Source organism: Prionailurus viverrinus, chromosome B1, assembly GCF_022837055.1.
Source record: "Prionailurus viverrinus isolate Anna chromosome B1, UM_Priviv_1.0, whole genome shotgun sequence".
Taxonomy (NCBI): domain Eukaryota; kingdom Metazoa; phylum Chordata; class Mammalia; order Carnivora; family Felidae; genus Prionailurus; species Prionailurus viverrinus.
Window position 1 is genome coordinate 59,422,540 of NC_062564.1, and position 22,932 is coordinate 59,445,471.

At 38.0% G+C, this 22,932-nt stretch overlaps 1 protein-coding gene across 7 annotated transcripts in view; it reads left to right on the forward strand.

Moving 5' to 3' along the window:
- The window catches only part of SH3RF1 (SH3 domain containing ring finger 1), a 187,557-nt gene that overhangs the window by 105,453 nt on the left and 59,172 nt on the right, over nt 1-22,932 (forward strand). For all 7 annotated transcript variants that reach the window (XR_007151604.1, XM_047856355.1, XM_047856358.1 and 4 more), the window contains 2 exons: nt 14,482-14,757; nt 15,821-15,916. Coding sequence is in view for 6 of the 7 variants with exons in the window: in XM_047856355.1 (XP_047712311.1) it covers nt 14,482-14,757; nt 15,821-15,916 (372 nt within the window). In the remaining variant the exon portion in view is untranslated. The remainder of the gene's footprint in view (nt 1-14,481; nt 14,758-15,820; nt 15,917-22,932) is intronic.

Genomic DNA, 22,932 nt, shown 5'->3' on the forward strand with positions numbered 1-22,932 from the left:
TTCGTGTATTTCACAAGTTAAGTAAACTAACCCCTTTTGAACTGAGAGTTGGTGTTATGCTTTTATTTTCTCCAAAGCTAACATGCTTAACTCTCCAGGCCCCATGATCTACGGCATATCAGGATCACCAGCTCCTAGATACAAACTCTCAAGGTGAAATCACATTGATTAGTTGAATCACCAGGTCTTACAGAAGTAGGTAGCATGATTGTGAACACGATCTATGTCTTTTTTTTTTTTTTTATTTTTTTAATTCTTATTTTGGAGACAGAAAGAGGCAAGAATCTCAAGCAGGCTCCCTGCTCACTGCAGAACCTGAAGCAGGCCTCGATCCTATAACTTTGGGATCATAACCTGAGCTGAAGTCAAGAGTCGGATACTCAACCGACTGCGCCTCCCAGGTGCCCCTGGAGATTGATTCTATAAATCAAGACCCCTTAAAAACACCATTTGTGGTATTGTGATTATATAAACATTCACTGTAGTGTGGTTGGGTTGATTAAAAAGGAAACATAACCTGTGTCACCAGATCCTGCCTCACTGCAAGTGGGATGAATCCAGCTTTTAAGTCCAATGGATTCTCCTTAAATTTCTTTCCCATTTTCTTCATGTCTTCTAGATCATATTTAGTCATACATGTTTCTTGTATCACATATCCTCTCTCTAGGAGTTTTCTATGGGTTTGGGGATGTAGGATGGGAGATACCTCCTAGAACTTTTTTTAAAATTTGATTTGACTTATTTTTTATTTATTTTATGCATGGGGGATAAACTTTCTGAGATTTTATATATTCATTAATATCTTAATTTTGTCCACACACATATTTAACAGTTTAGTTGACTATATTTTTCTAAATCATGTTCCCTTAGAAATTCAAAGGCATTCTCTTTTAATCCACTGTTGCTGCCAGGAAGTCAGATTCTAGTTCCATTATGGTAAACTCTTCTGCCCTAAATCTTTCAGAATTTTTTCCTTATCTTTGGAATTTTGCAGTATAATGAAATATGTCTGAATATGGATATATTTTTTTCCCTTATTAACCCTGCTTGGTTCTTAATGAGATTGTTATAGCTCAGATCTTGGGTGTCTGTAGTTCATGAAACTTTTCTTTCATTATTGTAATTTCGTTCATGATTCTCCTCCCCCTTATTGTGTTTTTTCTTTATGAGTCTCACTTTAGATTGATATTAGACTTTTTTAGAGCTATCTTTAATATATCTTAATTTTTTTTTATTATTTTTCATCTCTTACCTTTTTTCCCTGTGTTTTGGGATAATTACTTGACTTCATGATGATGGTTATGACCTTGGTCTTTGGCCCTATATTTTTTAATCCCACCACTCATTGAGATTTTTTTGATTCCACCTCCTTTCATTCTAGAAATTCCTAGAATTTTCTGGTATGCTAATGGTTGTTTTCCCTATTTTCTAGAACTGCTGTGGTTTTATTTTTTTTTAAAAATACTTTTTGTTATTTCACTATGACCTTAGGAACGGAGGTCACTCAAGCAATTAAATGCATGTGTTTAGCCCACCACTGCTAAATTCTGCCTTGATGTAAGTCTCTTTCTTTTATTTCCTTGCTTAGGTCAGATAAAATAACAAAAATACAAGCAGACACCCATGTCAGTGCCCTGCCCTTCTGCTTGATTGGTACATACAGGCAGTTCCATGTGGGTCACTCTACTAATTTCCTAAGCAGAATTCCTTAGAGAAGTGAATAGAAGGTACAAGATAGGAGTTGAAGCTTCCTTCTCTTTCTTAGAATTGTGTAGTTGGTGGGAAGAAGAATTGCCTAGAGGGAGACACTGATCGAGTTCATTTCAGTAAAATATGTTTACTATATGTAAGATATGTTATTAGACTCTGCAAGTGATTTCAAGAAAGGATGAGAGACCATCCCTGCCGTCAAAGTGTTTTTAGTCTGGTAGCGTTATTAAAGTACTCAAATATATGTAATAAAAGGTATAATAAAGCCAACAGAGAACTGCAAACAAAACCTTCTGAGGTTCAATAGGAGAATATATATCTGTGTTGGAGAATAAGGGTCTTAGAAAATATGATGTTTAAATTGTGTCTTAAAGGCTGGATGGACTTCTGACAAGTGGACATGTAGTCTGGGGAAGAGGGCTCTTAGGGTGGAACAAATAACAGAGAAAAGACCCAGGGGGGGGGGGGGGGAGAAGGACCATATTAGGAGAACTAGAGGGAATCTAGTTTGGTTAGAATATTGGATACTTGTTGGAGAGGAGTGTGAAGTATTTGAGAAAACAGTTCGGGGTCAGACTGTGGGCATCTTAAGTGCCAGAGAGAAGGATTTGAGCTAAATTTGCTAGAAATGGAATTAGAAAAAGCCCAATCAGACAGATGATTTGGTAAAAGCTGTATTTTAAGAAGATGAATCTGGCAGGTTTCTTTAGGGTGAAATGAAGAGGCAGCCAGAAAGCAGTCCTCTAACAGATTGATTCTGTGCCTTGTATTGTGCTGTCAGGATACAAAGATGAATGAGATCCAGAGCCTGCCCTCAAGTCAGTCACAGCCTGGTGCCCATGAAAAACTAGTTGCTTTACCCAAAAAAAACATTTAAACAATTTTTAAAAACATACTAATGTAGTATTTTATATTAATAGATATTTTAAAACTGTAACTTAATTTGCCAGTGGCTATTTCAGATGATCAATTTCTAATTATCTCAAATTTTCTATTACTACAAATATAGCTAGAATGATCTTTTATCTTCTTTGTGCAATATGTATTAAATGCTTAATGAAAGTAGTCTCAGATGCACACATGTGGACTCTGCACTTAATTTTTATATTCTTTGCTATATATTTAATCACCTAGAAATGTAAAAAACGACACATCATTAAAAAAATTTTTTTTAATGTTTATTTTTTTTTGAGGTGGGGGGCGGAGAGAGGGGGAAGACACAGAATCCAAAGCAGGATCCAGGCTCTGAGCTGTCAGCACAGAGCCTGATGCGGGACTCGAACCCACGAACCATGAAATCATGACCTGAGCCAAAGTTGGATGCTTAACCGACTGAGCCACCTAGGAGCCCCACAACACATCATTTTTATATGATGGTTCATTTTGGTTGAAAATACCTGTAATTAATATCTTACTGTTGAATTATTTATGGGAAAATAGAGTCATTGTTGGATTAATTACTAAATATTTCCCCCTTAAGTTTCTCTCCTTTATTTCATATTTTTAGTGATCGATATACTTCAATTGGAATACCTTTTTTTTTTTAAAGGGGAACTTCAATAAACTACTTATTTTAAAATAATTATCTATTGGTAAAATTATTCATTGCAAATTTTTTTCTTTATAGTAGCATGTCTTGTGCAGTCATATAATAAAGAAAGTAGATAGTAAAAGCAATTCGTGTATTCTAATAACACTCATTTAAGTGTCATAGAATATTTACAGGTATTTTTATAGTATCATTTTACAACAGACCTAATCAAAGGTAAAAGAGCTTTGTTGAAAGAACTATAAGATTGTCTCTACATTCAATTCATACTTTAAAAATTTTTTGAAAGCCAGACTTCTAAAGCATATGCATATAGATAGATTTTTTTTTTCAGTGAAGACTTAATTATGTTTTAAAGATCTTGATTCTACCCTATGGGTTTCACAGGATTGGTTTTATATCCTGGTAATGGATTTGTTTCAAAGTAAGAGAATATTATCCTGTAGTAATTACTCAATCTTCACTATGTAAACTTCATATTAATTAACTGGCAGAACACTCCTTTGGAGAATCGTAACAGAAATACACACATATTACATATTACTTTTTGATATAAATAAAAATAATGAGGTAAAAGACAACTTGGTGTGCCTGACCACAGCTCAGCTTGCCTCTACTTTTGCTGATAATATTGTAACAGGTTGTGATAGACTTTGGAGTAGTAAGGCTGGCATAATTTGATTTCTACAAGCTGATTCATACTGTCACTTTGTTTTCTTTCTAAATGTCCCCTCACAGCTCACTCTCCCATACCTTAGCACTTCTTGGGATTCTACTCCTAAAAAAGAAACAAATCACAAAATCATCAAGAATAAAATTATTCTGGGGCGCCTGGGTGGCGCAGTCGGTTAAGCGTCCGACTTCAGCCAGGTCACGATCTCGCGGTCCGTGAGTTCGAGCCCCGCGTCGGGCTCTGGGCTGATGGCTCAGAGCCTGGAGCCTGTTTCCCATTCTGTGTCTCCCTCTCTCTCTGCCCCTCCCCTGTTCATGCTCTGTCTCTCTCTGTCCCAAAAATAAATAAACGTTGAAAAAAAAAATTAAAAAAAAAAAAAAGAATAAAATTATTCTTTCAAATGGTCTGATTGCCAAAGAAATCACAGCATTGCTAGAGATCACGTGTCATAATCTTTGTTCCTTTGCCTTTGGGCAGAACCAAACTTGTGAGGCTGTCCTATTTTTAAAAGTCTCCAGTGAAAGAGATACCATAATCCGTTGCAATATTTAACAACCCTCACTGTCAGGAAATTCTTTTATCCAACTTAAATAATGCATGTATCAGTTTAAGCCTTTATTTTTTCTTCAGTGAATATGAAGCCGACTTAACTTTCCCTGTGTAAGACCTTTTCACTATATTTGAATATTCACTTTAATACTGCCCCACTGATACATCTCAAGTTTCTGCAGCTTCTCCATCATAATATTTTCCAACACTTTTATCATCTGTTCCTCTCCCCACTGAATACACTGCAGTTCTCTGTTTTTTGCTTGTGGAATTCAGAATGTTAACCCGGACATCTAGTGAGAGGCTGACTAGTGCTAAGTGTCGGGTCTGATTATAGTAGAGACCCTATATACTATGTATACTCTGCACATTGGTGATGGATTTCCTTTTCAAAAAGTAGCCGTCTTTCTAGGCACTAATCTCCATACCTCTGGACTTCAGATTTCTTGTTTTGCCAGGTTTGCCATTCTCTTGATTGCCAGCGTAAGTGGTTATTCATTGTGATGCTTTTGTATCTTTTCTTCCATGTGCATATAGAGTCACATATTTGCCATATGTGGTTATTTCTCATTTTTTTCTAAGTGCTGCTACTGGTTTATTTTTTATATATTTTAATATTAAGATAAAATTTACATATGTGAATTACAGTTCTTAAGGGTACAATCTAGGTGTGCCTGGCTGGCTCAGTCAGACAGGTGCACAACTCTTAATCTTGGGATTGTGAGTTCAGCCACATCAGGTATAGAGATTATTTAAGTAAATAAAACTTTTTTTAAAAGGGTACGATCTAATACATTTTAACACATTTGTATACCTGGATAATCAACATCCTATTCAAAATATAGACTCTGTCTCTAATCTCAGAAATTTTCATCAGGCCAAACAACTCCACCTCTGATAGACAACTACTATTCTGATTTCTATTACAGTAGATTGTTTTCGCCTATTCTTGAAGTCAAAGAAGTGTGATTGTATAGTATCAATTTTGATTTTTTTCACTCACGTGTATTAGTGATTCTTTTTTTATATATAACTAAGGATTCCATTTTTTGTCTAGTCTCTTGTTCATGGACTTATGTTATGAATAGTGCTGCAGTAAGCATTTCTGTGACAAGTCTTCGTATGATCATATGTCTTCATTTCTCAGTTAATACCTGGGATTAGAATGTTAGGTCATAGAGTAAGTGTATGAATAATTTTACAAGAAATTCTCAAACGTTTTTCCAAAGCGGTTGAACCATTCTAGACCCCCACTAGCAACATATCTGAGTTCTGTTTGCTTTGTATCTTTCACAACATTTTCTGTTGTCAGTCTTTTTAATTTTAATCATTTTAATGGTTGTGAAAGCATATCTCATTATAGTTTTATTTTGCATTTCCCTGGTGACTAATGATGCCGAGTACCTTTACATGGCTATATAATAACTTCCTTCTTGAATTATATCTTCAAATCTTTCTGGGTTTTTTTTTATAATGTATTTATTTATTTTGAGAGAGTGGGGAAGGGGCAGAGAGAGAGAGAGAGAGAGAGAGAGAGAGAGAGAGAGAGAGAATTCCAAGTAGGCTCCATGTTGTCTTCACAGAGCTTGACGTGGGACTCAACCCCACAAACTATGAGATCATGACCTGAGCCAAAACCAAGAGTCAGACACTTAACCAACTAAGCCACCCAGGTGCCCGAAATCTTGTCTGTTTTTAAATTGCACTGTTTGTTGTTGATTTGTAGAAGTTCTTTGTATTTCTAGATTCAAATCCTTTGTCAAATATATGTATTGCAAATATTTTCCTCTTTGTGTGGCTTGCATTTTTATTTTCTTAATTGCATTTTGATGAACAGAATTTTTCAATTTTGATGAACTACAGTTTATACATTTTTATGGTTAGTTAGGGTTTTGGGTTTTGTTTTTGTTTTTGACCCACCTAATCCCTAAGATAATCTCCTGTGTTTTCTTCTAAAAAACAGTTTTAACTTTTACGTTTGTTTTGGGGATTCATCTCAAATTAATTTTTGTATATGATGTGAGGTAGGAGTTAAGACTCATTTTTCCCCATATGGGCTTCTAATTATCCCAGAACCATCTGTTGAAAAGACTTTGTTTTCCTAAATTGAATTGCCTTGGCACTATTGTCTAATTGCCCATATACATGTGGGTTCATTCCAGTGGTGTTTTAAGTCTGAAACTCTGAACTTTTCTTTCACATATAATGTCATGTCTAAATTACACGAGCATATCTCTCTGGGATATTAATGAAAACACTGGACCAAAAAAAGTCTAAAACGAGGCAGTTGAATTAGATTGAGGCCTTACCTGACCTTCCTATTTAATATGAAAACCTGCTCCCACACACCCCTCTTCCTTTGTATTTTTGACTTTCCTTACCCTTCTGGGTTTCTGTAAGGATTAGGCAAAGACCACGCAGAGTTCCTCATACACAGTCGTTCTTTTCCATCTAGTCCCACACCCCCATGGGCAGGTGGGAGGTTTAGGAAAGGGCAGGGGCAGATTCCTTGCCAGGAATCAAGCTGTTTTTCAAATAGACAGAAACTTGACCTTTTACCAGGAAACATCCCTCATCCTGCCATGAGTCCCCAAGATCATAGCTCAAGTTACTGCAGAAAATTTTCCCAATAACTTTTCCTCCCCTTTGCAAAATACTATTGTAATTATTAAACATGTGATGAAACAGAAAACTAATATTCAGGGCAATGAGTGACATAAATTTCCTGCATTTTATTTCCGTGACTGCATTCTCAATAGCTATCTTCCCTTAGAGAAATTCAATAAGATTTGTTTTCTTTAATGATTTGTCTGTCAGATGGATACTCCCTTTTTAAGGCCAGCCAAGAAAAAAAGCTATATATCATCTACGTGACTATTTCCTCATAACCACCAGAGGAGTTTAAAAGGAAAATATTTGTTTGTATGGTTTGCTATGTAATTTGCTTTACATTTTTCATATGCCAGCAGTTTGCTTAGTACAAACTGAACTGCCCATTTCCAGAACAGATCATGTTTTTAGTCTTGTTTCCAGAGCACATTGAAGTAGACACCAGTTAGCAGATTAGCTCACATTTCCCTGTTTTTCTCTGGCACTTTCATGTGCTACAGGTTTGGAATGAGGAATGAAATTCTTTCCTTCGTATTCCTGCTCCTCCTGTGTCTCAGTGTCAAGTGCCCACCATATACTGTGTTCCATAGAAGGCACTGAAGACAGTTTCAAAAAGATGGGTTCACGATCTGTCATTCATGAGGAGTATCAGAGGCACAGAAATATGTGCGTACATATACTGTGCAATACATTTAAAGCCAATGAGCCCGACTGTCCACAGAATTGTCTTTTGTTTTTCCTTTGGATATGGTATTTTTACACTTAGTCCTCCACGTCATAGACCTCAGCCACCTAGATAAATTCTTTTTTTTTGTTGTTTATTTTTCCAGCAGGAATTTATTCACAGACACTGAGGTAAGTGCTCATGATATAAAGATGGATAACACATAGTCCCAATCTGCAGGAGGTTACAGTCCGGTAGGGGAAACAGGCTGTAAACTGAGTAAGATGAAAGCCATAGTAACAGTATGCGTAAGACATGCTGGGTGAGCGAGCATAAGAGAAGCACTTTCTCCAGATTTGGGTGAGGCAGGCTTGGGAGAATCTTCCCCAAGGAGGCAATGGCCACTACATCTGGAAAACAGAGTCTGTCCTGCTGACCTGCACCGGAATCAGTCTCTGATCTTAGCCTTATTTACATCTGATTCCAAGCAACAGAAGTAGTCATGCTAGAGAAAATAAAAATAGAAGTGAAATAAAAGCATGTAATTATCAACTGCAGCTGTATCAAGATATGTGCTGGGGACTCTCAATGTAGGAAGATGGAGAGAAGGGCTGCTCTTGAATTTTGGTGAAGGAGTATCTTAGTCCATTTGGGCTGCTCTAATACCACAGACTGGTTAGCTTATAAACAATAGAAATTATTTTTCACAGTGTGTCAGCACGGCCTCATTCTGGTGAAGCCCCCCTTTCTGATTCATGGCTGGTGCCTGCTCAGTCAGTTAAGCATTCCAACTCTTGGTTTTGGTTCAGGTCATAAACTCATGGTTGTGAGATCAAGGCCCACATCAGGCTCTGATTCTACCCTACACAGATGTATTTATCTATTCTCTATACTGCAGTTCCTAGAAAAAAATGTAAGAGTCTCATATAATTTTTTTCTTAAGTTTGGAAAATTCTGCTCTTTGTTCTCTTTCTGGATGATTGAACATAATCTTTTTTTTTTTTTTAACTGTATTTATTTTGAGAGAGAGAGTGTGGTGCATGCGAGTGGGGTAGGGGCAGAGAGAGAGGGAGGGAATTCCCAGCAGGCTCTGAGCTCAAACTGACCAACTGTGAGATCATGATCTGAGCCACCCAGGTGCCCCTGAACATAATCTTATAACCTCAACTTACTTCATTCTGTATTTGCATTTGGTTAAGTATTTGATTAAGTATTGACCGAATAAATGACTATGTATTATCATTTGATTAAATAGCAGTGAGAATACTGTCCAGGGAAATTGGTGAGAAATCTGCTACTTTGTCTCCTGTCCTTTTAACCTTGGGTTTTTTTGTTTTTTGTTTTTTTCACTCTCTCCACCCCTTTCCCTAAGCCGTTAATATCACTAAAACAACGAGGTTGAAAGCAATAACTGGCTGATTGCTATTTAGTCATGGGTTGGGATAGAAACTCCCATAGGGCTTATGGGTTGGGTTGTAGAAGCTGAGGGTGAGGAGGAGTGGATAGAGTGTATGCAGTGTGAGCAGGAGCTGAGTGCACAGGGCACTAAAGCAGTGCAAAGCCAGTTTCAGCCCACTTTCTTGAGGCACCATGTCTGGAGTGGAGGAGAAAGATAGGCAACCTGGAAAGAGTCTGCTTAAGGAGAATGCTGAAGAAAATGAGCATGCAAGAAAAGATGGCAGTGAAATAGTAAAATAAGGACCAAAAAACGAATAAATGTGAATGAAGAAAACATGTTTTTCTTCATTTCTGTCTATTCACAACTGCCATCCTCAAAGTGCTGGTAGATATGATTAGTCTGATGAGAAAATTTTATGTGACAAACGTGGGGTGGATAGCAGATGGTAGCTTAAGAGTGATCATCAGAGAAAATGTCTCAGCACACTGCTGTCCAGAAATAAATATTAAAGGAAAGAACAAATAAGAAATGGACTATTATGGGAGTGCCTGGGTGGCTCAGTCAGTTAAGTGTATGATTTCAGCTGAGGTCATGATTTCGTGGTTTGTGAGTTCAAGCCCCACATCGGGCTCTCTGCTGTCAGCATGGAGCCTGCTTAGGATCTTCTCTCTCTCTCCTCTCTCTCTCTCTCTCTCTCTCTCTCTCTCTCTCTCTCTCTCTCTCTCTCTCAGAAAGTAAATAAACATTAAAAAGAAAAGAAACGTAGGGTGCCTGGGTGGCTCAGTCAGTTGAGCGTCCGACTTCGGCTCAGGTCATGATCTTGCGGTCTGTGGGTTCGAGCCCCACATCACGCTCTGCTGACACCTCAGAGCCTGGAGCCTGCTTCAGATTCTGTGTCTCCCTCTCTCTCTGCCCTTCCCCCACTCACACCTTGTCTCTCTCTCAAAAATAAACATTTAAAAAATTAAAAAAAAAAGAAATGGATTATTATGGAATTATGGGACTCTTAGTCCTTTCTAATACTGCTTTGGAAAAGTAACTTGTAATACTTATTTTGGATGTTTGTTATATTGAGGTTGAAACATTTCAAGGGATGGTCAAATAATATTTGAATAATAATCCAACCTGGACATCTTGATATCAGTACGTAAGACTTTTTTAACTATTGAAGAATATTTTTGCGAAATACTATTGGTATATTCCGATAGATTTTCACTTTGTAGGGAAAAGCCAACATGTATTTTGTTGTCCAAAGGACATTTATTTTTATTTTTTTATTTTTTTTAAATTTTTTTTTCAACGTTTATTTATTTTTGGGGGGACAGAGAGAGACAGAGCATGAACGGGGGAGGGGCAGAGAGAGAGGGAGACACAGAATCGGAAACAGGCTCCAGGCTCCGAGCCATCAGCCCAGAGCCTGACGCGGGGCTCGAACTCACGGACCGCTAGATCGTGACCTGGCTGAAGTCGGACGCTTAACCGACTGCGCCACCCAGGCGCCCCTCCAAAGGACATTTTAAAAAATCCTTTCCTGAACCGTTTTGCTACTTGTTACTCTGTACGTAGTACTTTCTATTACTGTAATTTCTTTATGCTTCAGTTCTTTCTGGAAAGTTTTTGAAAGTCAAGTTGAAATCAGCCATAGTTCATGCCCATTTAGATTTAACTAAATTCTTAAATTATATACACCATGGTGCTGTTCCTATGGCAAGAGTATCTTCCAGATATTCTTTTTAGTAGGTCATTGAATCTTTTTTACTTTATGGAGCAGTAAGAAATGCATGAAGGAATTTGAATTTAAAGAGGCTGTCTTGCATGTATATCTGGGCATTGGCATTTAGAGTCTATAAAATAAATTGGCAGTGAATGTTTTATTTACCCATTAGAATCTCAGCTACATCATCAAGTACTGCTTTGCTAGATATATTGGAATACACTTGATGATACAAAAATGGAGTGTAGAGTATTTCATCAAAAATATTTGTATGTGGGTCTCATAAGGATTTTAATGTCATGTAAAATATCTGTATACATAATGTAGAAGCAAAAATTACTTTAAGAGTAAAACTAGCCCACTGTCATATTTATTCTTTTCTATATGACCAAAATAGTCACTGTTTATTGAAATGTATTCCAGATTAAGAATTGTTATAATAGCTCACCTGTCTAAATTGCCAAGGTTTTTGATAAAGCTGGCAGCATGAATGACAGCTGCAAACTCAAGGTTAGACTGCAGAGTCCGTTTCTCTCTGGCTTTCTCTCCTTTTAAGCCTCCCTTTCATGTGTAGCCAAGTGAAATGTAAGCTCTACAGATCCTCGGGGGCCTTGGCCTGATGAGAGGATACAGAAGAAAGGCAGCAGTTTGGAAAGCCTGCCGAAGGCACGGGGGGCAAAGGGCCTGGGTGATGACATGACTCCCAGACCTTTCAAAGGAGATGAATGAGAAGGCAGTGCCTCCGTGGGCCCCGGACGTATTTTACCCACAAGAGTAGTCTGAGGCTATCAAACCAATTGTTTTGACTTTATCCTTCAGATGTTGTAAAAGGAAAATTCATTCTTTTATTGCCCTTCCAAGTCGTGTAACCATTTATCCTTAATCATCTGCAGTCTGTGTGGGAATAAGTCTTTTAAAGATCACTGAACTTTGCTTGATTTGAAATCAGAGTAGAATTCATTTTATTTAATGTGGGAAACCTTCTTTTGAGAAACTTGACACAAACTGGCTTTTTAGCCTCTTAGAATTTAATTGAAAAAGAACACCATAGAAAAACACAGCCAGATGCGCAAATATCTGCTTGTGGATTAGATTGCCGTAAGCTTTATGATTCTTTTTTCTGTGGTTATTGATCACTGAAATAGCCTTAGCAGTCAAGATTTAGCAAAACAGTGTGAATTAATGAATTTTAGGTTGCAGTCACAGGGATGTAACTAGGCTAACCATAATGGATATCACTGTTATCATGAGTTTTATCCTTACCATTCATTGTATTAAGTATGTGTGATGATTTTAGGGGTACTTAATAGATTTGCTTTGGTGGAAAAGTTAATAAGTCCATTGGGCCACTGGTGTGTGGAAGTGATCTGTGAAGAAATAAATTCCTTCAGTTTCCACGTGAGCATATCACAAAAGAACCATGCTGTGGTTTTTTTGGGAATTTTACAGATCTCTTCAAGAAGCAATTCAGAATGGTTTCTAAGAGTGCTAAATCTGTATCTTGGTGCATGGATTTGGCTGGCATGGATTTGGACAGAGTAGGCCAAACAGAGCTAATTGAGGTGGGGAAAAAATTGAGAGAACAGGCCATAATGGTGAATAGAGTTATTTGTCACCGAGTTTGTAATAGGATTTTCAATTAATTCATGCAGGCTTCCAATGCCTTACATTAGCCCTGTCAAGATGAACTACAGCCACATCTAAAATGCCATCCCCTATTAAACCGTGCATGTCAGTGAATTTGTAATTTCTTCTGTTCAACCAGAAGATGAATGGATTCCACTTAGAAAACAAATGTGTGCTTCAGAAACGCACATTTCAAGATTCCAGCACTTCCCTGGAGGAACATTCTTTGCATTGCTATACAGTGAATATGTATTAAAAATGTAATTGCTATGTGAATTCGTCCAAAAAGGAATAGCATCCAGCTGCATAGAGACAAATAAATTTTCAGGTGCTGTGTTTCACTGGTGAACAAGGCTTTTCATACTGGGCAGTGACAATGATGATAATAGTTCATGGGTGCGACAGCAGTTACTAACTGCTGGGTCTTTTGTAGCGGTTTACATACATTAACTCACCAAATCCTCACAGCAACCCAAATGAAGAAATTGAGGCACACAGCTAGTAAGTGGCTGACCTGGGATTCAAACGTAGACATTCTGGCTCTGGAGTTTATGTTACCAACCCTTACGTAAAACTGCCTTATCGTGGTCCCATACAGCTGTGTTCCAAGAGTTGGTTTATTACAGGACTTGTCAGTTCTCTGTCTTTGACTCCATCACTCTTGCACTGTTTCATAATAATATTCATTTCTATGTTTATTTACTATTATTTCCTCAAGCCTGCCTTGGGAAATATTGTTATATTTTGATAACCAGACTTCAATAAATATACAATAAAGTAGAGAATGCAGTGAGGCATCTCTGTGAGAGTAGACAAAAATTAGAGTCCTTCCTTAGCATTCGACACTGAAGGGGAATATGACTAAAGTTCACAGGATTGTGAAGCTCCAGAGTTCCTGATGGGCATTTTCCTTCTGCAGAAACCAAGGGGCACAGCAGAATTGTTTATGAGATTAGGTCACGGTCAGATAACAGAAGTCATGCCTTCATAGGCAGGATCTTAGGTCAGGGTCCAAAAGTCAGAGGGCACATGAGGGTTTCAGAACTTCTGGAAGGCTCAGCTCCTGTCTTCTCAGGATATTGGCCTCTAGAGCAGCTCTCATTAACCAAACACATCACATGGATCAAGCCAACACAAGATGACTGCCAGTAGCATTTTGAGAGCCAAGAATTGGCTATTCCTCTTAAGCCAAACAAAAATATTTAACAAAAGAAATTTGGCTTAGGAGCAAGCCAGACTCTAACTCTCTGACCAGAAACCAAAGTAATTTTTAAAAAGTGTATTATGAAGTTCTGTTGCCTCAAGAGTATTAAACTGTGATCCACTTTTTTGGGGAGCGGGGAGATGGAGGAGCACAGGGAGAGGGCAGTACTGTGAGTAATGCTTCTTCCTATTCATTACAAAGATTAAGCTGTAAAAAAAGAAAAAATTCAACTAGTTAAAGCTTGTGCTTAACACATAGCTATCTGTCCGCCTGCCCACTTCCTGTCCATTTTCCACTCTCATGCCAGCCTCATCTGCCTGACTGACACATGCTTCTTACCATGGCGATCTGTATTTCAAACCTGTGAGGGCTTGTCTTTGCCTGAAGGACACAGCGATTGAACCTCTTTAACATGTCATTCAAGATCTTCCATGAGTTAGCTTCTGTCTACTTCTCCTACACTTTATATTCCATAATTCCTGCATTCTTTATAAAACTCAGTCCCTCTGCACAGTGTGCTCCATGTCTTTGCTGGAGCTGTGCCCTCTGGTGAGAATGCCTTACTTTTATCTTTTACTCCAGCTTTGCCTGGCTAACTCCTATGTATCCTTGAAGACTTGGCTTATGTGTCACTTCCTCCAGGAAGTGTTTCATTTTCCCATCTGCTAAATTCCAGAGACCTGCACTCTGTGTTGAGTTGACCTTGACTAAAAATAATAATACAGTTAAATTTTTAGACGCTTTTGGATCATTCTTTAATTAAAACTCATCTCTTTCCCTAAGGGTATACCTCAGTTACCTTGTGCCAAAGCGTTATACAACTACGAAGGGAAAGAGCCTGGAGACCTTAAATTCAGCAAAGGTGACATCATCATTTTGCGGCGACAAGTGGATGAAAATTGGTACCATGGGGAAGTCAACGGGATCCATGGCTTTTTTCCCACCAATTTTGTGCAGATCATCAAGCCGTTACCTCAGCCCCCACCTCAGTGCAAAGCACTTTATGACTTTGAAGTGAAAGACAAGGAAGCAGACAAAGATTGTCTCCCGTTTGCAAAGGTAAATTTAGAATGTTTGCCAACTCTTTCTGTGGACCCAGATACACAGGAATATGGCTTATATTTCCTTTCACAAAAAGATAAAATAGTTTTTAAAAATACCTGTGCTTTTAAAAATACCTGGAAGCAGTTTTCTTAAAGTCACAAAAAACTAGACCATTCTTTTTTTTTTTAATTTTTTTTTAATGTTTATTTATTTCTGACAGAGAGAGAGAGAGAGAGAGAGAGAGGAAGCATGAGTGGGGGAGGGGCAGAGAGAGAGGGACACACAGAATGCCAAGCCAGCTCCAGGCTCCAGGCTCCGAGCTGTCGGCACAGAGCCTGACGCGGGGCTCGAACTCACACACTGTGAGATCATGACCTGAGCTGAAGTAGGATGCTCAACCGGCTGAGCCACCCAGGCGCCCCTAAAACTAGACCATTCTTATATGAAAGATAATTTTGTTTGATAGTCTGTGTGGTATCATTTTCATATTTATAGCCTAAATTTAATTCTAAGCCACTTTATACGGTATGTGTGCCACTCAGGGATTTTAGCTTACTGAATTATGAATAACAAAATGAAACATCATTACTTCCTTATTTTATACATAAATTTCTTTGCTGAAAGCACACAGGAGTATATCCACTGAATTGATAAAATCCTTTAACATTTTGAGTAGATAAACACAATAGTGTTTTTTATAAAGAAAAGCAGTAGGATATGCATTTAAAGGTGGGTATTTGGTGTATTATCAGAGAGAATGTGAGAAGAGCCTGAAAGCCAATCTAAAATGGAAGTTCAAGAGGCTGGGGTGAGTAGCATTTAAGGTTGTAATTTGTGGATCTTAACATAATGAGCAGCCAACCCCTGTATAGAAGGAGTTTATAGTTTTACAAAGGTCTGAAAGAACCAACAGGTTGTAGTGGCCACTTAGTTTGTGGCAACATTGGATTCATGTACTAAAGATAGGTCATGGCATTTTGATTCATTTACTCTTGAAACTTGAGCCCCTTTATTGAAAAGGGAAATTAAGTGATGAACTTAATGGGATCAAAGAGACTAATGTTTGCTGTTTCTTCAGGATGATGTTCTGACTGTGATCCGCAGAGTGGATGAAAACTGGGCTGAAGGAATGCTGGCAGACAAAATAGGAATATTTCCAATTTCATATGTTGAGGTAAGTTAATCTGTAGAAAATTCAAACATGTTAGTATTCAGCTTAGTAAACAAATCTTAATTATGCAATTTGGGTATTACGAAGTCCTTAACAGTCATTTTGCAATATGTACACACAGCAAATTCTTAGGTTGTGTGTATACCTTAAAGGAATACAGTATTATACGTCAATTATATCACAGTAAAACTGGGGTAAAAAAAGAAAGACAAAAACCTAGAAGGAGAAGGAGGAAATGGGGAAGGAGAAGAAATCATCGTCTTCACAACACAAAACATCAGGAATGCCCTGTTCCAGATCACTGGATGGATTAGGAAGAATTCCTCCATCCACCTACAGTTACTGAAGACTATGAAATGTTTGAAACTCTTTACCTTATCCCCCTGCCAAAAGCATTCCTGTGTCTTGTTAAATGTTACTGTATGCTTCCTGTCAGTACCTATATTGTTTGCAGGTGTTCTATTCTGTTTGCCAGCTTTGGTTGATAACGTTCTGAGTGAGGTGGGAAGTGAGTGTATCTGTGTACCTATTTCTTTCCTTATCTGCCACGTCATCAGAACCAGAATGGTGATTTGCAGAGTAGGCCTCTAATAAGCATGAAGTAAGTGAATGAATCTTCCCCCATGTCATCCCAGCAACACCTTAGTCCCTTCTCCCTTTTTAATCAGCTTTACCCAGAAAGGTTACGGCCAGCCTGACTCCATGAAATCTTTATAGACAGTATCTATAAAGTAACACGGTTCTATTATTTTAAAGAATAGCACAAATTAAAAATGAAATAGGATGTGACAGTTTACAAGAGGCCTACATCATGTATCATAAGCATTCATGTCCTTTAGTTATAAGAATTTCTTGCTGAAAATTGAAGGCATTTTTAAAGAATGAGACACAGCCCAAACAACCATAAAGGGTTAGCTGAGGTCACAGAAGGATTCTGGAAGATGGGAGTTCTTAGCGCATATCTGTGTGATGGATAAATAAGGGTTAACCAAGAGGAATGGAAGAAGAACATTTTTATGGCAGGAAGAACATCCATGCAGGAAGACTGGAATGTGCAATAGCCAAAAAGTAAGAGAGAACACCGATTGTTTGGGGGAACTGAAAGTAATTCTGTTGCTTAAGATATCAAAGCATGTATCTGAAGCATATGAGAAGGAAAAACCACCAGCACTTATTTTCTCATCTTTTTATCTGAGGCGTTTGTTTTGGCATGATTTTGAAAACTAAAATGACAAATTGTGTCATTGTAGTTAGCACTCACTTTTTCCCATAGACAGTAAGATTGCCAAAGATTTCATTAAAAATCAGTTTGACTACTGTATACCCATGGAAAAATAATTCAAACCATGTATGAGCCTTGAATTTTATCCATAGCCTTCAAGCGTTCCTATTTATTGAATTTTTTTTTCTCCTTTGAAAGTAAACAACAGGAAAAAAATTCTTACATCTCAGGCAATCCTTTCTGTACATTATTTATATATATTCTAGCTGTGGGTCATGGAAAATTATAAGCATTTCCAAGTATTTGAATAGTTACACTGAAAAGCATGGGTAAGCACAAGATTAGTAATGAAAGCCTGTCTTTACTTGTTAGGTATTATCAATATTACATGCCAATACTTGGTTTGTGATGCATGAAAAAGGATTGCTATACTTTTGTTACTGAGCAGGTGTAGAATTGTGCAGATAGGCGTAAAAGATCCACCCCCGGCAAATCCAGAGTCACTGTGAGTCACTCGGGTCATTAGAATTATTTATTCTAACTTAAGTTGGAAAGATAAACATCTACCCAGTGGAAGGTTTTTTCTTTCTTCTGCCTCCTTTCTTTCAAATGAGTATTTTTCTCATTTGAACCAGAATTTTGCCATTTGAGACATGGTAAACAAATCATCTATCTCTAAGAGACTATGAACATTTCTTTGATGTCAGGCCATCAGATTGAAGTCTCTGGTAGGAGCAGAGCATCTGGGGATTAGTAACACCTGGTTTAGCCTTTAGGGGAATTGAGGGGAGGCAGATTTCAATAGGAACTTACCAAAATTCAACTATTTAAATAAAGTATAGACTGTCTTACAAGACAATCTTAGATGGGGTAAAGCCAGTTATAAGGAATCAAAAACAGAGCCTTTTTCCTGAATAATGGCCTTTCTCTTGCTCTGTAAACCACTTCAGGGTCCAGACTGTCCCCAGTATAAAAACAGGCTGTGTTATAAAAATCCATTTGTAAATAATTTTCTTATCTTTTATAAATATACATTTAAGTCTCCATGGTTGTTAAGTGATTTTGCTTTTTCCACAGTGCTCCAAAAACTGTTACCCCCCAAGAAGTTCTGGGAGGATCACATGTATAACATATTTTGAAGGGTCTGGCATGCTGTGTTTTATGCATAGTGGTTTGGAGCTCAGATTAGTCTGTAATCCAGAATATGCCAGAGTATAGTATGATCAAATAAAAGAATCTCACCAGCACATGTAATGAGAGAAATGCGTTCACAATTGAATTCTGAGTCCCAGAGTGACATCTTTGATCTCAGCAAAAGCTGGAACTCCCCCTCAACTCCTAGCTGGTTGGCTTTGATAATGGAAATGTTCAAGGAACTTGGTTGCGGCAGAAACTCTAAACAGGATGGGCCTGAGGATAGGATTGTGGACCTGGAGTAGAACCATGGGGTCAGAGGTTCAGCTGTGGAATTAGAGGGTAGGGTAAATTGAAAGGAGCTGAGCATTAGAGGTCGGTAAAGAGAATTGAGTGGGAGGATTGAGATAGAAATAGAAATGCTGTTCGAATAGTTTGCCTTCCCTTTTTGTCTTCAGTTGTCCTTTCTCTTCTCCCTCCACATCCCATAACTGTGTACTACAGTCTGTATCTGTATTAGAATAAGGTGATAAAATGGTATAGCAACTTGCAAGCAAATGGCCCCTTATTAAAGTACAAAATTCTTCAAGTTTTTTTTTTTTATTTTTTTTTCAACGTTTTTTATTTATTTTTGGGACAGAGAGAGACAGAGCATGAACAGGGGAGGGGCAGAGAGAGAGGGAGACACAGAATCGGAAACAGGCTCCAGGCTCTGAGCCATCAGCCCAGAGCCTGACGCGGGGCTCGAACTCACGGACCGCGAGATCGTGACCTGGCTGAAGTCGGACGCTCAACCGACTGCGCCACCCAGGCGCCCCAATTCTTCAAGTTTTGAACAGAGAAGGAGCCTCTGGTTGAGGGGAATGAGTAGGGCAAAAAATGGCTCTATAAAGGGCCTTGAATTTATCACTTGGAGCCTTTGTTTAAGCTCCTAAGATTGGGGTTGAGTCATAGAGGTTGTGGATTCTATTCTGCTTAAATAGGATCTGCCTAGACTTGAGCAAGCTGGAAAGTCATGAGGGGTAGGGGTCTCTTAGAGAAATCTGGAGAATTCTTGAAGACACCATGCCAGAATATGTATAAAGGGTATATTTGTCAAGGACTGAATGCAGCTTAAAAAAAGAAACCAGTAGCTTTTTTCTTTATTTGTTAAAAAATACCAGTCTTCTGTAAGATAGGATGGAAGACTTTAACAATGTCTTTAATTCAGAGCTGACTCATTCAAGTTTAGCAGTCATTTGAACAAGTATGACATGATTCTTAGCAAGCAAAAAAGTTTGAATGAAATAACTGCTAAATGTGGGATTTGGGATGTTTTTCAACCATTGTGTATTGTAGACTCTGGTGAACTATAAATTTTATTAAGTTTATCATTTTATGTTGGTTCTTAGTCATTCATTTGAATATCACTTGTCCAGTTATTTTAACAGCAACCAAAATATTTATTTAGCAACCTGTGCCTCTGCCATGGATATAATATAAAAATAAGCATTCCTTTTGCGCAGATGGCATGAAGTAGGTATGCCCAATAGACAACTATTTTTACTCTTAAGTCACTATCAGAATTAAGGGCTATGTTTCTTGTTTTTTAGATCTGTGATCAAATGTCACTTCTTCTGACAAACTTTTCCTCACTACCTTATCTACAGTAGTTCCTTTTCATCTGCTTGCTTTACCTCACACATTTGGTGGTATGATTGTGGAGAAAAACTTGTGCCCTGAATCCAGATGACTGGAATCAAGTTTTCACTCTACCACTAACTAACTTTGGGCCTTTTCTTTAATTTGTAAAATAGAACCACTTCCTAGGGTGGTTTCATTCCAATGATACTTCCAAGCAGTGCCTTAGCACCTATTAAGAGCTGTATAAGTGATAGCTGTGATTATTATCACCATTGTTATTATTCCTTTAATAATTTATTTGTTCATGTGGTTACTGTCTCCTAACTCTGCCTGCTCCCAGTAGAAAGTGAGCTCCTGACAGCAGCACCTTGTCTTCATTCTGGTTTACCTTGGTCTCCTGAGGTCCTTGTACAGCATCTGCCCATAGTAGACTCTCAATAACTATTGGTTGTTAGTTGCTCATTTATACAACCTAGGCATACATTTCATATATTTCATCATTGATTTATCTTAGTGTTATTTTAGGAAGTTCTGTTTCTCAAAGCTGAAAGGTTTGTTGTGTTACCTTAGTGAGATCTTTTTTTTAATGAGGCTAGGTGAGGGTTTGGTTGTGTCTAGCATTTTTCCAGACCAAATAATAGTAGCCATATTCTGTGGGTTAGATTTTGAAGCCTCTACTAATTATTTATCTTTAACATACAGAAAATCCCCGAATACTTTCTGGATGAATTTTCACCTGCTTGGGATTATTCCTTTGGCTTACTTTGAGCAGAGTTAGGGTGGTCTTGTTGTCAAGGATCCTCATTTTTTTAAAATAACTTTTTTGAGTTATAAGTGACATACAGTAAACTGCACATATTTCAAGTATATAACTTGATGAGGTGTTATTTGTTGTGTTCAACTTTTAGAAGCAACCCATAGGCGAATCTTGGGACATGTTTCTGTGGCTAGGGAATAGAATGAAGTGTTATCAGCCTTAACAGTGGAAAATCATATGTGCAGGTCTCAGAGGGCACAAGTGGCTTTAAGGAATGCTAGCTTCCTCCTCTACAGAGTTGGGGAATTGGGAAATCTCATCTGTGCTCCAGGAAGAAGTAGAGGTTTAGATACATAGTTTGAAGTTGCCAAGGTGACTGACCCTTGGAGGAGCTCAGAATAGCAATAACTTTCTTTCTTAACCTAAAGCCTTTCCTCTAGGGAATAATGAGATCAAAAGACCAAAATAATAGTTCTTGATTTAATATCAGAGAGAGTTGCTTGAGCAGTATAAAAAGATATTCTATCATCTGTATTTTTGAGTGTATTCTTTTTCTTTAAAATTACAAAATAAATTGTTCAGTTAATTGAAATCATTTTGTAAAAAAGAAATGCAGGAAAGTTAGGGGGAAGTTGGAGAGAATAACTATACTGCTTGGCATTCAAACTTCCCCTTCTATTCCGAAGTAAATTAATTTTTATAAAAGAAATTTAGAGAAATTGTTGGAAAGTCAGAAGGGCAGAATTACTGTGTTGCTTACCACACTTCTTCCTTCAATTCTGAAATAAATTAATTTTTACAAATGAAATTTAGAGATATTGTTGAGAAATCAGTAAGGGAGAATTACTCTGATGCTTGGCATCATACTATTGTCGATTGAGAAATACAGCAAGACTGAAGGGCAAACCAAAAGTTTTTATTTGGGGTCTGAGAATTATAATTCAAGAGACACAGATTTGAGCAGGAATTGAAAATGTGTTCCAAAGTTGGGAGAAAAGAGGAGGGCTTTTAAACGCAAGAGGGGATTTCCAGTAAAGCCACATAAATTGTTTGTCAAGTATTATGATTGGTACTGACAGGTTGAAGCTATTCTTATCTGGCCATGATTGGTTGCTAAGGGCTATCATGAAGCAAAAAGTCCATTTCTAAGTAAAAGAAAAAAGTTCATTTCTCTTGAAATGGCAGAGTTGCAGCTGGTGCTCCAGGATGCTTGTGGTTTGGCAGTGACCTATATTTTGAAGTTCATCTTTTCTTTCAGGTGGGAACATGCATAAATGTCCTTAATGGCCTCCCAGCTCCATTTTAAATAGCTCTCCTGGCAAGACTGACTCCATTTTGATGCTTCTTTCACATTTCTCCCCCTTTGATCAAAATCTTTCCTCAACTAATAGGTCATCCAACATTGGTATAGGTGTCCTCTGCACTAGGAAGGCTAGTTTTTAGAAAGTCACATCCCACAGAGGAGGGAAACTAGAGGCAGGGTGTTTGGTCTGTTTGAGGAGAGCTTGTGACCACAATTATGCAACAGGGAGGTTTTCAAGAGACAAAGCTTAGGCACTGTCTTCACTTGAGCAGTTTATCAAATTTATGATGGGAGCATGAGGAAGTCCACATGAGTAGGCTTGGCGTATCATTTGAAGCCTTTGAGCAATGATTTTGGTTTCCTGAATTGTACAACACTGAGAAATGCAGAGTTAATAGTTGTATTAAGACAACGAGATTAATAAAACAGTGAGTAATATTATTTGAGGCCCCATTCTTAGGATGGCCCCCATCCCAATTGGAAGCCAGCTGAATAAATATGGAAATCTAAGGTTAAACAAGCTTGTTATTCCAGGGGAGGGAGTTCCTTTTAGGGGTTTGGTGGGTTTGAAAAACTTAGTTGTTTCCCATTCCACCTGGCTGGATGCATTAACCCAGGTGCAACAGGAAGTATTTGTGATAGCACACATCCCTCCTTGGGCATCCAACAGGTAGTCTAAAGCTATGTTGTTGTCAAGGACCACACAGGAGGGTAAATCTAAAGATTTCTTTTGAGCTCTAATGGCTCTGGAAGTTGATCTGGCCATTCTGTTTATAGTTTGGGATAGGTTTCATATCATGTATTTGTTCCATGCAGGTACTATCCCAGGCCAGGAACTAAAAATTTTCCCAAACTAGGCTGTTTCTAAAGAGTTGACCCCCAAACTAGGTTGACGGTTTTGGGAGTGGCTACACCTGTTGTCCTCATTCAGAGGGATTTTCATCAGGTTAACCTTTAATTATATTAAGGACTCTCTTTTG